The 16842-nt window shown below is 33.2% G+C and overlaps 4 protein-coding genes across 6 annotated transcripts in view; 1 reads left to right on the forward strand and 3 right to left on the reverse strand.

Annotated features, from left to right (window-relative positions):
• Positions 1-16842, reverse strand: part of agt (O-6-alkylguanine-DNA alkyltransferase) — a 595014-nt gene that overhangs the window by 527650 nt on the left and 50522 nt on the right. The window lies entirely within an intron of this gene.
• Positions 3809-8117, reverse strand: LOC148238283 (E3 ubiquitin-protein ligase RNF220-like). Of its 3 annotated transcripts, none has more exons than XM_088190422.1 (10): positions 7944-8085; positions 7599-7642; positions 5836-6229; positions 5341-5517; positions 5116-5271; positions 4984-5055; positions 4770-4916; positions 4552-4641; positions 4413-4487; positions 3809-4290 (listed from the first exon to the last, which is right to left on the reverse strand). In XM_088190422.1, the coding sequence occupies exons 3-10, from the start codon at positions 6181-6183 to the stop codon at positions 4198-4200; spliced, it is 1158 nt and encodes a 385-aa protein (XP_088046548.1). In that variant the 5' UTR covers positions 6184-6229; positions 7599-7642; positions 7944-8085; the 3' UTR covers positions 3809-4197. The 3 variants fall into 3 exon arrangements, with proteins under 3 accessions (XP_088046548.1, XP_088046528.1, XP_088046537.1); XM_088190402.1 differs by having other exon boundaries at positions 6299-7642; XM_088190411.1 differs by lacking the exon at positions 7599-7642 and having other exon boundaries at positions 7944-8117.
• On the forward strand, positions 10673-16184 carry LOC148238284 (transmembrane 7 superfamily member 3-like). The gene is made up of 9 exons (XM_088181344.1): positions 10673-10824; positions 10902-10988; positions 11145-11480; positions 11542-11804; positions 11867-12014; positions 12448-12609; positions 12670-12795; positions 12869-13117; positions 15612-16184. The coding sequence occupies exons 2-9, from the start codon at positions 10916-10918 to the stop codon at positions 15833-15835; spliced, it is 1581 nt and encodes a 526-aa protein (XP_088037470.1). The 5' UTR covers positions 10673-10824; positions 10902-10915; the 3' UTR covers positions 15836-16184.
• On the reverse strand, positions 15227-16639 carry LOC148238285 (single-pass membrane and coiled-coil domain-containing protein 4 homolog). Its single transcript, XM_088181357.1, has 2 exons — positions 16552-16639; positions 15227-16444 (listed from the first exon to the last, which is right to left on the reverse strand). Exon 2 carries the CDS (start codon positions 16423-16425, stop codon positions 16240-16242), a length of 186 nt encoding a protein of 61 aa, XP_088037483.1. The 5' UTR covers positions 16426-16444; positions 16552-16639; the 3' UTR covers positions 15227-16239.

Below are 16842 nucleotides of genomic sequence, written 5' to 3' on the forward strand. Positions count from 1 at the left end.
TACTGACCTTTGGACCGAAGAAAAAACCTGACTTAATTGTCTTTGGTGTAGTAAATGGAATTTACTTTCATTCATCAGTGGGAATGCTGATGAATGAAAAAAATCTTACTGCACGGCTAAAAAAATGTAAGGGTGTATTTGCAATTGATCTACTATATGGGGGTTATACGAATAGAAGTCGAAAAATAGTTTTTAGCTCAATTGGCCCAATTAGGATTGAAATGTATGTGGGTCACGTCGGACGCGGAAGGTGGGAGTTTTCTCGTTACAAAAATTAAACAGACCACGAAATTGGAGTCTTCTCACCCTGGCCTATTTTATTTTATATAGCGAGCACTTTTCGCGAGCAATTAGAAAAATAAATTCCAAACAATTAAAGCCCACGCGACGTCCCTGATGCTAATTTGTTTGTTATTTTTTTCTTTCTTATTTCGATTATCACTGACATTCGGCGTAGTTTAGAAAACGGCCGCTGACGTAACACTGGCGCTGTCGCTCATCTCGCGCCGAATGACCTGCCAAAATTCTAAACGATAAGATCTCGTTTGGACAAATGAGCTTTTGTATAACAATCGTAGAATATTTCTGCCGCTGCAGGTGAATCTATACTTCCATTGCTTATCTCATACATGCTTCAATAAATAAATAATAATAAATTTCTTTAGCGCAACCCAAAATTACTTCACAACAGCTAAAACGGCCATGTATCAAAAACTATTTCCCTATTGATTTTGACATGAAAGAATGATCGCGTAAACTAAATTATTGCTGATAATGACCAGTTAAAATTAACCAAACTTAATACTAGTAATATTCTAAAGTAATATAGTATGTGTATATAAATATAGGACCTAAATAATTTTCTAACGAAGACCAACAGTACAATAAAAATAATTTAAAAACATTTCTGTAACAATTTTAAATATTTTTTCCGTCTGGCAATCAAAAACTTTTCGACATTTTCTCAAAAGCTGATAATCTAATTGGTATGCAGTTTAATTTTAACTGTATTAAAATTAATATTTATAATTATGTAATCATTTGAAGGGTCTCGTATACGTCGCTTATTTACTATTTCAAAAACCTATAGGTGTTCTACTTCTGGTGGTTCTGACGTATTGCATTTTGTTTAAATGACGATTTTTCTCGACTTATAGTTGATTCATATTTTCTAAAACTTAATATTTAAGATAACAACAGTTTAAGAATAAAATATTATTTTCACGTTGAATAAATACGATTATTAACCCACAATGATTATGTAATCATTGGAAGAGCATCGTAAACGTCCTTTGCTTAGACTTTCGAAAATCTGGCGATTGCTTCCACTGGGTGTTCTTGATTATCGTATTTTATTTAAATAGCAATTTATTTTAATGTAAATTATGTTTGTAATGAGAGTTGACTAATTTGATTTTATAAAGATAAATTACACTTAAATATTTTCTTCTAAAAAATAACGGTTTTATGTATAAAATATATAAACTCTTCAGGTGAGCATCATTATACTGTTATATTATACATACTTTAACTACATTAATTAATATTTATAATTCACCCTTTGGAAGAGACCTGTAAACGTCCATTCGAAAATAAGTGGTGATTTCAGCATATTACGTTTTGTTTAAATAGCGAGTTTAGAAAAGCTTTAGATTTCATCTTTTTACGCTAAATAAATATTATTGTTACCTACTTATAGAAATTTGCCCCACGATGATTATGTAATCTGTTGAAGTGGCACCTAAGCGTCTTGATTAAAGTATTTTGTTTAAACGGCGATTTCTTTTTATGGTGAAGTATGGTCTTAGAGTCGGTTAATATTTTCCTAGGATAAATTACTCTTTCACGTTTTCTTTTAAAAAATAAAGCTTTAATGTTTCAAACATTATAATTTTTTGCTCTAAGTGAGTAACATTAAATTATAACTATTTTAACCACGTTAATTATTTTTTATATTAATTGGCGCGGGACGGGTGCCAATTAGACACAGATTGAGCCGCTGCAGTAGTATTTTATTGAGAATTAAAGTTGTTTACATGGTTATTTATACAATTACGGGGCACGAGCCCGCGACGCGTGCCGAGGGTGTCAGTAGAGAAAAAACCGTCACGCCAGTGTTACCAGAGTGCCGCCAAGTTTTGACGGCACTATGTAAATAAAAACAGGCCCCACACCTCTTTGGAGAAGTCTCATCAACGTTCTTGTTTACGCTTTCGAAAGTCTGGCGATTTCTACTTCTGGTGGTTCTAGCATACTGCGTTTTGTTGAAATGCCGATTTTGCAGGAAACAGTATCTACAGAGCAACGATACTGTTTCCTTCAAAACGTATGAGTCAGTCTATATACATGTAACGTTGAATCCAGTGTAAAGGATAAAGGAAAACCAATACACATATTTTGGTGTATTACGGATTTGCACAAAATTTTTGAGCGAAAAAAATCGATATATAATTAACAACGCATTGTAAAAACGTGATTATATTTAACTGACGAACTATATTTTTATTATAAACACAAATTATCATTACCAATAACTGACTCAAATAAAATTTCGTGAACGGATAGTAAGAATATTTTTATTATTTAGAGCTATGCTATATTAATTTGGCTTTTATATATGTATGTAGTTTTCCTTATTATAATTTTTAACCACCCTCCCTCTTCATGTTCGTTACCTTTTTAAAAGCACTAAAAACGCGCTTAAACATGCTTCCCTTCTACATGACGTTGGTAAATTTAAACAACTAAAACAGTCATTGATATAAAAGGACCGTTTCTAGAATCCAAATCTGGTTAAATGCTAGTATCGTATTTATTACGATATAACTACACTATTTTTTTTCAAGATAACAAATGCCAAAAACAAGACTATAAGTTTTAGAAATTAATAAAAATTACACATAGAGCAAAGTAAGGATTGTAATAAATAAAACATACAACAATAACAATAGTGAAGGAGGCGATAAAATAATAATCTTGATAACCGTACCTTTAGAACCAAAAAATAATACCACCCTGTGTACTTACATATACCAGTGCTACCCCTCATGGCAACCAACCAATTGCAGGACATAAGTTTAAGAGTGTGTGATCGGATGATGCTTTTGAACACTGACTTATAGATTTACCTACAAAACAATACCAATAATGTTCTGATTAAACTATTGGATATATTTACTCAGTTATTAAAAACTAAACAATTGCACCACAACACAATTATTAAATCGGCGATTTATTTTCTATTAAATTAAATTAAAAATATTTCAATTTAACTCTTGAACCCTTAATGGCTACAGAAAAAAACATTAATATTTTGTAATCAAATTTGTTCCCATTTTTTCAGTCAAACATCGCGCAAATTGATGGATATGTGTATTCAAACATGTCAAGGGGCTGCCGCAATTACGGACGCATTAAAAATGGTCGTAAAACTAACAAACCTCGGCATTGAAATATTTATAGAACACATCCATTCTATTAATATGAAAGTTTAAAGAGCAGATAGATCCATCTATTTCTAATTTATAGCCAATACATTTGAACAACTCGAGCTGCCAGTTTTTAAAATAAAATTTACCCTCTTCCTTATTAGTCATTTACAACCGTAAACTCAGTCACGAGGTCTCTAGGCTTTATTTATCGGCGTGAATCATAAAACATCGTCTGGCGTCAGAAACAGTCTCTCGGCCGAACTGAAAATGTAAACACATTAATGAATACTGAAAAAATACACCAGGTACCTGGAATCCATCATCCATATATCATATTATAAATCGGTACTCGAAACACTAAAAATAAAATGTGTAGATTTAAAAAATAATTATTTTATTCATATATAATATATGTACATAAATAACCCTAATTATAGAATATTCGAGTTTAAGGCTGTGTTTGCATTGTCGTGCCGACAATTCACATGGATAAAATTTCGTTTAAGATTTGTCACTAACTGTATTTCAATATTTAATAAAAACTTAAAACAAATACATATATAATAAAAACTAACTCGAATCAGTTCAATGTAAATAAATGTCACAAGATAAAATTATTATATAGGCAAACCTTTAAATGAAATGCAAACAAACACATTTTTATTTGAAAAGCATTGCTTCGTTTAAAATATATAGATATATTATATACTCTAATACTTATGTATATACGAAACTATATTCTGTTCCTTATGAGGTTATATTATTTCTATAAATATATCCGTCTGAGATGCTGAGCCGTAGTTATGGTGTTGCATTGTGGACACGTTTTCTTTGCACCCAACGAAGCTAACCAACAAGCCTGTGAACAATAAGCAATTAAAAGTTCAACGCTTCCATTATTTGCAAAAATCGACAGAATCAACTAATACAAACTCAGAAATTATACGGACAAAGAAAAAGTAATCAAACTTTACATTATACCTCACAATACACATGCCAGCATTGTACTGAAATCACTGGTTCATTATATGGTCCTATGCAGATTAAACATTTTATCTGAAAGAGAAAAAAATATAAAAATTACTACAATCGAGTTAACATCATCGAAGCATTATATTACCTCAGTTCTATTTTTCTTAGCTTCTAACTGTTGCTCCATCTCTCGTATTCTAGATTTTAAAGCTTCGACGACGATATTATGGCACCCATTCTACATATGAAACATTATTTTTTGGTGAACTCGAGGATTTACAAACACGTATATCAGTTTAAATATTCCGGAAGTAGAGTTGTGACATGAGACAAAATTACAATTATAAAGCAATATAGCAAACGAACCTGAACTGCTTCATTATATGTATCAGAGTTACATTTAATATTATAATCCAAATTTGACTCGGATTGCGAATCCATTCTGGTAACATCGCCGTTTGATTCCGATGAATTCCTATGACTTTCTAAATCTACATTGGAATCACTCTGGTCCTATAATAAAAATAAATATTATAGTAATCTATTGTTACATGATTTACATTCGCATTTAAGAACAAACCTGAGGTACTATTCTACTCGGTGAATATTGCGGAGGTCCATATAAGAGATCGTCGTCATCACCGTCGACTACCTTTAATTAAAAAGATTAATTAAACTATTCGCATACAATAGATTGACCGTTACAACGTACTAGATGAGTGTCAGTAGACGCTCTTCGAATTCGCATAGCTCCGTGCGGGAGTTCTCCGCCGTCGAGGAGCTGGAGCGCGGAGGCACGTACTCGAACTTGAGAACACCACTCATAGGAAACACCAAATCTATCCTCGCTAGCCTGGTCAGATTCTCCCTATAGCGTAATAATACGGATTATATCGGTGTTGATTATTCAGATTCAGATATAAAACAGACGGAATACCTCAACGTCGATACTTTCTTCGTCTTCGTCATCTTTTCCGGTGAACTTTTTAAGACAGGCATCGACATGAGCCTCGGCCGTGGAGGCGGATAAGCGAAAGTTGCAAATCGGGCAAGTGACGGTGTCGCCACGGCCTCTGCCGGCTCGTAACCTTTTTTCGCGATTTTTTTTGACTCGCTGAAAACAATGTTTAAAGATTTTTCTTGAAAAATACCAAAAGACTAACAAGAACAAAGCCGATCTTCGAAACCTGATTTGAACATTATTTCAGTCCTTAATTTAATTTAATTAATTTTTAACGATACCCACTTCCAGCAATTTTAGTGAACTTTAAAAAATAAAATAAAATAATTATTATTTCAATTATGACTAACTATAATTTGGGCATAAGATGCTATAAAATAAATTCCTTAAAAGTCGCATTGATATAAGAGTAGATTGATGCACATTTAAACCCATAATAGGAAGTTGACGAATTCTGGGATTGATAATCACCTCGTACACCTCGCTGCCAGTGCAACCGGAAGTGTCCACTTCTCCGTTAGTCTCGGTGCTGTTTCCGAAGCTGGTGCTAGGGGCGGCGACCGCTCGTCGCTTCGGCGGCGGCGCGCTCAACTTGGCCAGACGATCCAGCTCGAGCGACAGGTGCGCCTGCAGCTCGCCGGCCCTCAACGTACAACTGCACACTGGACAACAAGGCAACTCCGATATTCTCCTGCGAGATCGAACCCCAGAGATCAGTTCGCCCGAGCTATTGGTATCCAAGCTGGACGACTGTTCCATGGGTTCGTTCGCATAAGGGAACTCCATGGGCGGGGGTGGATACGCGGCCGATAAGAACATGATCACGCATCGAGGTCAGATTATTATTTCTGGGGGAACATCGCATCTGAAACAACAATCGGAGTGTGAGTAAAACCGGAATGATCTTAAAGATCCCATAGAAAGGATGACTAACATTGACAATGATCATTCGTACTACCGTTTAGAGATGACTCGCGATCGATATGTAAAATGAGAAAGATTCAAAATTAGAATGGAAATAAGTAATAAGGAAGGAAGTAAAAAAGGTTATAGGAGATTAGTGTTATTAATATAACTACACTGTACAACAATGATGCAATATTTTATTGTTATGAAAACTCGATACAAACATAGAATTATAAGCTAATTCTCTGTAAATTTTTAGATTTTATTTGAAAAATTTCGGTGAAATCCATTGTTTTTTTACACTTTTCATGATTATGATATTTCATTAATTAAATTATAATAATAGATTTTTAAAGTATCGCTACAAAAAATTCTCAGTATGTATTTAATGGCGATGAAACAATTAAGCAAACTAATAAAAGTTCTGTTGATAAAAGCTAATTTTTTGTTATCAAAAAAACATATTACATACTTTTTCGAATGACTAAGCTATTTTCTGAGAGGAATTTTCTTGCGGTTTTTGTTTAGTTATTATTTTTTTACACCTTGCTGTGAACTTATGCAGATTTTTTGTAAATTATTATAAATAAACTCGAAAAGATATATTTTTTATCCATGGGTTTTGGTTTGTTTGTCACTAAGGAAAATTTCTATCGTGTCTAATATATAATTATAATTCTGATTGATCATCACAGATTAGGTTTTCCTGGTGATATCCTCTTGACGATTAATTCAAAAAGGCTCATATTTTTTGGGTTCATTAGCTATTTCATTTTCTTTGATCTTGAGTCATCGTTGAATGCATATAATTTTGTACGAGCTTTACCCTCGAAGAGTTTATTTCTCCAGAAGATATATTGTAGTAACAGGAATTGTGCAATATTTACGTTAGGAAAGTAATTTTTTCGATCGTTTATATTACCAAGAAATTATTTTCAACACTAGATTACCAGATCAGTAAAAATGACAAAATGGAAAAAAAATGAATTATGTTTTTGTTATTGTAATTGATGACATCTTGTTGTACAGTGTTATCGTCGATTTAGTGTGATGAAATGTGAGTAGAAAAGCAAAGGCAACATTCTTCTTAAAAACACAACACGTTCCAAACTAAAGCAATCTGCGAGTAATATTATGTAAAGAGTGAGTGAAAAACAATCTATGAGCTGTTAATGTGAGATTATATAATCAGGGATAAAGTTAATTCTAAAACACACTCAGCAGTGGCAGTAACAGTTAGATCAAACTAAAAACACATAATATATAACGGTTCAAATAGGTTTTACTTTATTTTAATTGTATCGTTTTGTTAATACACTTAGTTTTACCAAAACTTTGGAGATTGTCGTCTTTGCTTTTAAATCCGCTTGCGCTAGAAAATAAGTGAAAATTGTGTAATGATTTTGTTCAAATATAAATATAGACAACCAAAAAACGTATGTATTTTTAGACGAAAAAATTTAAATGACATTAAGTGTTTTTACGCGTCCATCCCCCAGTACAGCCGCCGGAGTACTGACGAAAAACAAACAAGCAAGTATTGCGCAACGAACGCGAACGCGAACGAGAACCCGCACGAGATAAGAGAAGCGGAGAATAGAATTTATTGCGAGGTAATCGAACGACATCGTCTCGGAGAGCGACCCGACGGCCTCTAGGCCTCCGCCCCTCACCTGTCCCGAGTCCTGCGGTACGCTACTCGTCCTTCGCACTCCACTAAGCGCCCCCGACGCAGGGACGACACTTTGTCTCACAATATTGACATACATACACACCGGCGAAACAACAAGCGCTCATGCACACACGCACACACGCGAGAGATGCTTTTGGCCAAAACGCCTTACGTCTCAACCGTACGCTTAATTTTATTATATTGCAATTGCATTTCATTTATGTGTATTCTGCTAATAATTTATTTATTAAATTAATTACTAATAACTTCAATGCGTCACGATGATTCAAATTAATACACAGTAGAACAAGCCTCGGATTGCGAGTAACATGAGCGATGTCTTGTAATACGAGCAGTATGCATTGCATCACTTTCTCCCTAAATGAGCCGATGATTCTTCTCGACATACCTTTTAAAAACTAATTTACAACTAGTTTTATTGGCTATGAATAATGCTCTTCCTCTTCATCCAGACCGACTTAGACTTGAAAATTATCAAAGAGTAAAAAATGGCATAACAAATTTATAAGTTTTACCTAATCCAAGCAAACGGTGTTTTTAAGCGTCACTCGATACGTCTCGCGCGTATGTTTGATACGAATTTATTTTTAATATTTTTTATATACATATACGTTTTAAATTAACTATATACCGTATTTATTACAACTTAAAAATAAATTATATTTAAAATATTATGGGGGCCAAAATAGATTTGTAATGGCCAAAACTGGTCAGCGTTGAAGTGGCGTTGGCGTGACGGTTTTTCTCTCTCCACTGGCAACCCTCCTGGCGTGCGGACGCATCTTCTCGTGTCCGCCTCTATTTACAATGTAAACCACTGTAACCGTCAATAAATATACTACTGCAGCGGCTCAATCTGTGTCTCATTGCCACCCGCCATCATCACAGTCCCTAAAATATCTTCGATAGAATATTTAGAAAAATTGAAACACATCTTTAAGATTATGTGCGATCTACGTTATTTTTTAAATAACGTTGTTTTTATTTCAGATTTCTCAAGGATAAATTTCAACGGAATAAATGGAAGATTGCCATTGGTTGGCCGCTATAGATATAGATAAAAGCACAATTTGTTCGAAACATTTTTGTATTACATTTATTTTATACTACAAAAAATGGTTTGCGAAAAATTAAAAAACATGCAGTACCTTCAATTAATTTATCATCGAAAAATACAAATAAATATTTTACGTCCACGGCAATGAACTTAAATACTGTTTCAGAACCTCGGAAAATAAGTTTATAAGATATTAGGAAAACTAAATATTTACACTCTCTATCATAAAATCGACTTAAAATGCTCAGATGCCTTCAACAAACAAAAAGACAGGATATTAAAAAATACCGACTCTAAAAATCAATAGTTAAAATAATATAATGTGAATCTTGCTATGATGTTTTATTTTGTAAAAACAATAGTTTTCCTTGTTGTTCATTAATCGACTTTAAAAATAATGAAAGTTTAACATAACCATCAGAAAATGTCATCCGTATTCGCTTAAAGACTGAAATTTACAAAAAATGTATTATAAGTTTTAGTATAGTTAATTCGGGGGCAGAATTAAATAAAAAACAAATTGTCAATATAGCATTAAAATCTTTCATAAGCATAGGTATCTTTCAAGATCTACATGACCATATGTTTAACAATCTCCAATAAAAAAACATTTAATACAATTAATTAAAGTAATTTCTAAAAAATATGTAGATGTTAAAATACATTTTATAACAAACACTTTTATAAATATTAAAAGTGAACGTAATTATTATAATAAACTAATCTAAGTTCAGTAATTTTGGAAAGATACTTATTGTATGTTAGATATTTACATGTAATGTATAATGTCATATTGTTGGGGCCTATTTATATATATATTATATATATTTTATATATATTTTTTTGGCAGTTTTCTTTGGAGTTCTTTCTGTCAACAATAATAGAGGTTATATAATAATATAGCGGAAATAAATAAATTTTAAATTGTATTTTATTTTTTTATTTTAATTAAATAAACCTTATTGATGTAATAATAAAATATATGTTTATATGTATCGTTTTTGCAATTCAATAAAAATATTATGTAAGTCACATTAAAATAATTATAATAATAACAAAACTCTTATTTAAAATATTTTCCCTTAAAAAATGTAAATGTGTGATGGACACGAGTACGATCTGCAAACGGTTTCAATTTTTATATGCGTATTTGTACGCTACGGCCGTTCTATGTATTCTCTATTCTGTGGTGTCACACCATGCCAGATCCCCCCCCCCCCACCCTCCGTACGTCACGTCATAGAAAAAAGTTGTTTTTAATTCATCTTGGACCTTCATTTTTGGTTTATTGCTTGAACTAACTTTCTTTGTAGGTGACACTGACATTCTATAAAGTGTAAAAATTGTAAAATAATTGCAAATTCAATAATTGAAACATTGAAGAAAAATCATTTAGGTAGTAAAGTCGTAGTGGGCTTCTTAAAAAAGAAACAAATAATGATTTTAATAAATTAAAAAATAAGTTTTTTATACATAAACTTATCCCGTTTTTGTCGGATAGAAAATAACTTGAGAAACTCACTGCTCGTGCAGATTTCGCAGATGGGGTATAAAAATTGTAGTTTTTCAGTACAAGTACTACTAAGATTGTGTTCGTTTTATAATAATAAGTTAAAAATAGTTTCCCCTTTGTGTTTATCTATGCTCTGTATAATGCACTCGTTACATCGAGTCAAAGTGCACGCAAAATTCTCCGTTTTGTCTTGTCAAAGTACTCTGCTTTTAACTGATTTTAATAGGGCGTTTTGATTTCAATTTACTTGGAGCTCATCGTCTGATGTCGGCGTATCTTCGATTGCAAATGGTAAATTGCATACTATTTTTACATTTTTTAGGTTAACAAGTTTTGTTTTTGTTTTTTTCTTATAATTTTTTTTGCAGATATTTTTCGTAAAATGAAGAATTATTTGGAGATTGCCGTTCGTATTACAATATGTATAAATTTAATCAGCGCAACTGTTTGGAACGGTAATATAAACCTAAGGTCCTCCTTGAACAAAAATGTCCGAGGAGACTTTTTTTATACCAATTTGTCCTCCACGAAAAAATAATTTCGAAATGCCTTTTTATTTTTAGTGTATTTTAGTGAATCACGTTATTAAACATGCGTCTAATTAATTGTAGGTACCGAAAACGTATCCATATCCATCAAAGGACTATATCCGACTTATAGCAACTCCGAGATATATTCGTCGGAAAATATAATCACTGGATTATCCACCATATCGATTAACATATCAGATGTGCCGTCCAATATCAGCTTTGTCATAGTCCAAGCTCACTCGTACTTGCACAACTTGACCATGTCGTATGTGAAGGATTTGGATATACGTTATTTCATCAGCGGAACCAATTTGGGATTGACGCTGGAGATGCATCCGTCCGAAACCATCTATCTGATGAACCTCCAAGACTACGACGTAGAACTTTATTTTTCAATACACGCATATTACAATAGAGGTACAATAAAATTTACAACATATTTATCTACAGTAGTAACATTTTCAATTTTTATTTTCAGCTCCGTTGCCAGGAGGTTGCAATTTAGAGTTCAATATAGAAGATGCGCCGTTCATGCACGTCAGTTCCGATAAAAATCTCATATATGCAGAAGTGGCTCAAGGCAGGAAGTCGTTGGATGCTAATTGCGATATCGATTCCCTCATTGTCGATCACCAATTTTATCAAATGTATTTCAACGAATGGGCTTATTCCAAGGAAAATTACTTCCAGTATATCAAGAATATGATTACTGTTGAAAAGATTTTAGCTCACGGAACAAAGGTTATATTGCTATTATAATATAATAAAATAATAAATTTAAATATTTTTTTTTTTTTTAATAGGTGCCAGTAAATTCTCTTTACAGTAAACTGAAACGGTCTTTCAGTTTATACAACTGTATGCCTACAATATACGCAGTTATCGCAGACAACGGACAGTTTCTATCTGCATATGTGCCGGCACAGCATGGCGGTCACTCCTCGTGTGAATGTAATAACTTAACTACACTCATCCCTCGATTTGCGCGGTAGATACGTTCTTCAGTAACCCCGGGTAAATAGAAACCGCGTCAAAAAAGGCAAGGAATTCGTACAAAAATATATAAGTTATGTACAAAAATATATATCGTATATGTACGTACGAGGTAACCTCATCGCTGCGATTTGCAGCGCTGAACATTACAAAACGCATCAAAACAAAAAGAAAATTTTCTCGACAATGTTAAAGCGAAACCGCGCAAAAAAAGTACCGCGTAAATCGGTTAAAGGTTACTAATATTTTGAGGAAACTTGACCTAATTGGAGATAAAGCTCATCCATTCCTTCAGTGAAAACTTTCAAGGTGGCCCTTTGAGGGTTACTGTCCGATAATTACAAATATATTACTTATCCAAAATTACTATAATCGAATAACATTTTTTTAGTAAGCGGCAGTGACAAGTTCTACATGGCTATGCTGTTCATAATTGGATTCATAATGACTTTTGGTTATGTATGCGTACGAGCTTGGAGCCCCTTCATCTTTATAGTTCTGGCAATTTTATTGACATTCCTACTTTTCTTCAACGTGTGCGATTCTTATAAATGTAAGTATATATGTAAATAGCATATGAACCGAAAACAATATTTCAGCGGAATATTTTCAGGTGCATTTTATTATTGCGGCTTATTGTGGATAGTCACACTCTTAATTGTGACTTTATACCTACCGATGTTGCCCAATCTTGGATTTTCTTTTTTAGCCATCTCCATTTCTCTTCTTATATATCAAGGTTATTTGTTATTTATGTTCTTTATTCAACGGCTAGTAATAATAATTTATTTAATCTTATTTTTACGTTTTAGAAAGTTACGACAACACCAAATTTTCCGCTTACTTCATTGTGATGATCATAGTCGTGACGTCTTTAATGACGTGTTTCGGAAGTTTCGGAATGGACATATCTGTGTTAGTCGTAGGCTCTTTTTGCCTGATGGTCTTATTCGATTTTGTGATCGGCTCATTTCTGAGATATATAACAGTGGACTGTTTGCGACGTCTGATAGTAGACGATTTCAACCAAGCTTTTGTGCACTTGCCGTTTCAAGGAAGAGGTAATGCTTTGATTATTAAGCTTAAACTTTATAAAATAAAAAGAAAATCTATAGACATATCAATTTTATCACATGCTTTGACAAAATATTTAAAAAAAAACATTTAAAGCTATGTTTAGAAGACTAGGTTGTAACGGTTTCGGGGACCGATCGTGAGCGTCGAGTCGCTCTGATCTCTGGTTCTTCCTCTGTTAGCTGAGTTGTCTCTCAATACGAATTCAAGAGTCAATTTAAATTATGATAAAGTGTCGCGTCCTTTATACTGATTCTTGGAAGAAGCACGGACGAATGGGAGAGATGGCCATTTTGGAACCAATCCATCATTTATTACATTTCTTGGTGTAAGTGGCTATTTGTGGCGAACGTCGGAGACGTCATTTCAGCTTTTTCCAGGGGGAGACTAAAATTGACCAGACAGTGGTCATATTTTTAATATTTTGATTTCAATAAAATTCATGTTATTTCATTAAATCACATGCATTTTACTGGCCAAATTCATGACGTCTCTGTTTAGAATCCACGTCAAAGGCAATAAAATCGTGCCGTCTCCGTCGCAGTGGAAACCCTCAGTTATCTAGCATTCAAATTAATCCTTTGAGTAGTGAATTAATTTATATACATTTGTTAATTTGTTTAACACTTTCCTACCATTAAATTTCATTAATTTATTTTATATATTATTCAGCTTTTGTAGAATTTTTTTATATCAATTCAGAGGCTCTCAATATTTTTTGTAAAATTAATTAAAAATATTTTTTGTATGTTCGTTTATTTCGTACTCTTTAATTTATTGATATTATTTTCTATAGAAATCATTTACATTAAATCAAATTTAACCCTTTGACTGCAGATAACACCTATAGAAGTCTTCAAGAAAATCGCCAGTATGCATTGGGCTGGGCGCCTAAAGGTGTGACGAACCTTTGAGCCTTGTAAAATGTTTTTTTTTGTATAATTTAAGGTTGAAAAACACTAATTTATTGAAGTAATATTGAAATAAATGACATAAATTTGTGCTCTCCCACATATTAGCAAATTTCGAAATGGCGCACAAAAATATCAGCCGGAGTGAAAGTGTTAATATATAAATTTAGTTTTTTATTTATTATTTCTTCAGTTATATATATATATATAACTATCTAGACAATGGCATAGCTAGAAATTTTAGGCCCTCATGCAATTATATAAATACAATATAATGGTTTTATTTATTATTTCTTCAGTTATATATGTAATTATATAACTATCTGGGTTACCTCAAAACAGTGACGGATCGACTACCGTACATTTATGGCGATACCGCAAGACTTTTTATAACAATATTACGACTTACAATAAGTGAGAATCGAATGAAGCATATCTAAACCGAATTTCGACGAATAGAAGAGCGCAAAAAACAATTATTCACTCTCAGAATTCAAAAATTCACGTCAAAAGCAATATAATCGACAAGAAGGCTTCAAATAGGCACTGTAAATTATTTGTTCTCTTGCCCGTTCACTCTGTAGTCGTTCCTATAAGGCTTTTTGTGAATATAGTGAGTGCTGGCGAATTTTCTGATCAAGCTCATCCCCTAAATTAAATTTAAATCTGGCATTTGATGTGGCCAAATCACATTTTTTAATGTTCCTTCTTTTTTTATTTGTAAAATTCAGAAGTGTTTGGGAATGTTGTCCTGTTGGAAAATAAAACCTTGACTGTTTAAATGTTTGCCCATAGGTAGCACTTGCTATTTTAAATTTTTTATTGAATCCCGTCTATTTTTGAGGTTTTCAACTTTCGCTGCTGAGAAACAACCTCCACTTTACCTTATAGTTGGCACAATACAGTTAGGGCTCATTTTTTCGCTGACTCTTCGTCTAACAAATACTCTCCGGTTTAAACCAAACATTTAAAATTTTGATTCATCAGATCATATAATCCAAATTCGTTGCCTTATAGCCCAGTCGTACCTCTTCTTTTCATTTTCTCGTCATAGCAAAGGTTTTTTGGCAACAATGCGTACTCGAAAGTTTCGATACCCTTAATCAACGTTGAACGGTTAACGCTGATATTTTTCAACATCACTCTTTTTCCCTTGGGAGCAAATTTCTGTTGCCGTAATCCTTCTTTTCTTTTTACTTGAAATTACTATATGCCGATTCCGTGTCTTTAAATATTTTAATTACTTCCGGCACTGTGGTTTTAGAAATATTTAATTTTAGTCCTGATGAACCTTGACAATTGCAGCTCTTTTCTGACGTCAAATTATTTTTAGATTTTTATTTTTAACGCCTGCAATAAGACGAAATGGAAGGAAAAAATATTGAACTTATTAAAATATTATCCGAAATAAGAAAGGGCGAGTTTAAAAGAAACATCTTATATGTAATTGTTCTAAGCCTTTTTTATAATTGGGTAATAATATTTATAATAGTTAAAATAAATAAGGGTCAATTGTGACTATGAACATTGTTGCTTAAACTTTTATTTCGTTACGTTTTATGGTTTACAGATGTAGGCGTGACTTTGATGTGGATTGCTTTTGCAATATGTGGATTCGTTATAACGCGTTGTTCCGGTGGATCTGGAAGGTCTATTCAGTATCCATCTTGTTCGATCTTATCCATGTGCCCTACTTCAATAATCGGCACCGCATTGATGAATAGGTCCGAGAGAGCTGAAGGAACAAACTATGGATCAACCTGGGAAGAAGAGAGATTTCTCCGAAATTGGTAGATAAATTCAAGGCCACCTCAGGATGGAATTTTTTATTAGAAAAAATCTCAATAATCCTGCAGTTTTGACTAATTAAGCCAAAAGGGAGATTTACCTTATTTGTCAATTCTTGTATTGTATTAGTTTTTCAGACTTTTTATGCATTTATTCTGTTTAGTGTGTAATAGAAATGACATTTATTAATATTTTCACACTTTATTTTATGAAAGTTTTATTATATTAAGACATAGATACATTATACATATAATTGGTAGAGTAAAAAAATATTTTTGGAATGTATATTATTATATGATATGTAACCTAGTTATCTTATGATAAATAAATAAAAAAAAACGTTTTGAAAAATCAACAATCTCATGATTAAAAAGTTGAATAGCACCGCGAAAACCACAGGAGAAATTGGTCTACTCTTCGTATAATTTGATGGGTCGCGTTTTGAAGTACACATAGAGGCCGATGAGGATCGCGACTATTCCGAGAGACGGCAGGACGATGGTGGGTAACTGTTGGCGCACCTTCGCAAAGTCCTCCTTTCGCTGCTTCTTTTGCTTGGCCGTTTCCTTCGCGGCGGCTCCTTTCAATTTACGCATTCTGAATACCAACGGTGGTCTGAAATGTTAAGCGATTGTTGCGAGATTTCAACGCTAACGGGCGGGGATCTATCCGGAAAGATAACTGCGAAACTACTAACACCGCCACCGTTTTAACAAATTTACCTTCGCTGACAAGCTAGGGCCGCCGATGACAGCGGCCACGTCTCGAACCGCTAGTGATGTGACACAAGTGTTACTAAATTTATGTTTTGTATTACCCCGTCCGCTGTCATAATACAGTATTTCCTCCCTATTTTGGCCAAACTGATGTTTTAAGCCTTTTACTTTTTTCTTAGCACACGTCTCAAAGAATCTGTGTCCATACACTTTAAAAACGTTTTTCGTGTTGCCAAAAGCATTCCTCGCCATCTTTATTAATAATTATTATTGTGACCATGTAAACGGTGGACGAGG

This window comes from Plectrocnemia conspersa, unplaced genomic scaffold (assembly GCF_051122295.1).
Source record: "Plectrocnemia conspersa isolate PC_06_02 unplaced genomic scaffold, ASM5112229v1 ptg000001l, whole genome shotgun sequence".
Taxonomy (NCBI): Eukaryota; Metazoa; Arthropoda; class Insecta; order Trichoptera; family Polycentropodidae; genus Plectrocnemia; species Plectrocnemia conspersa.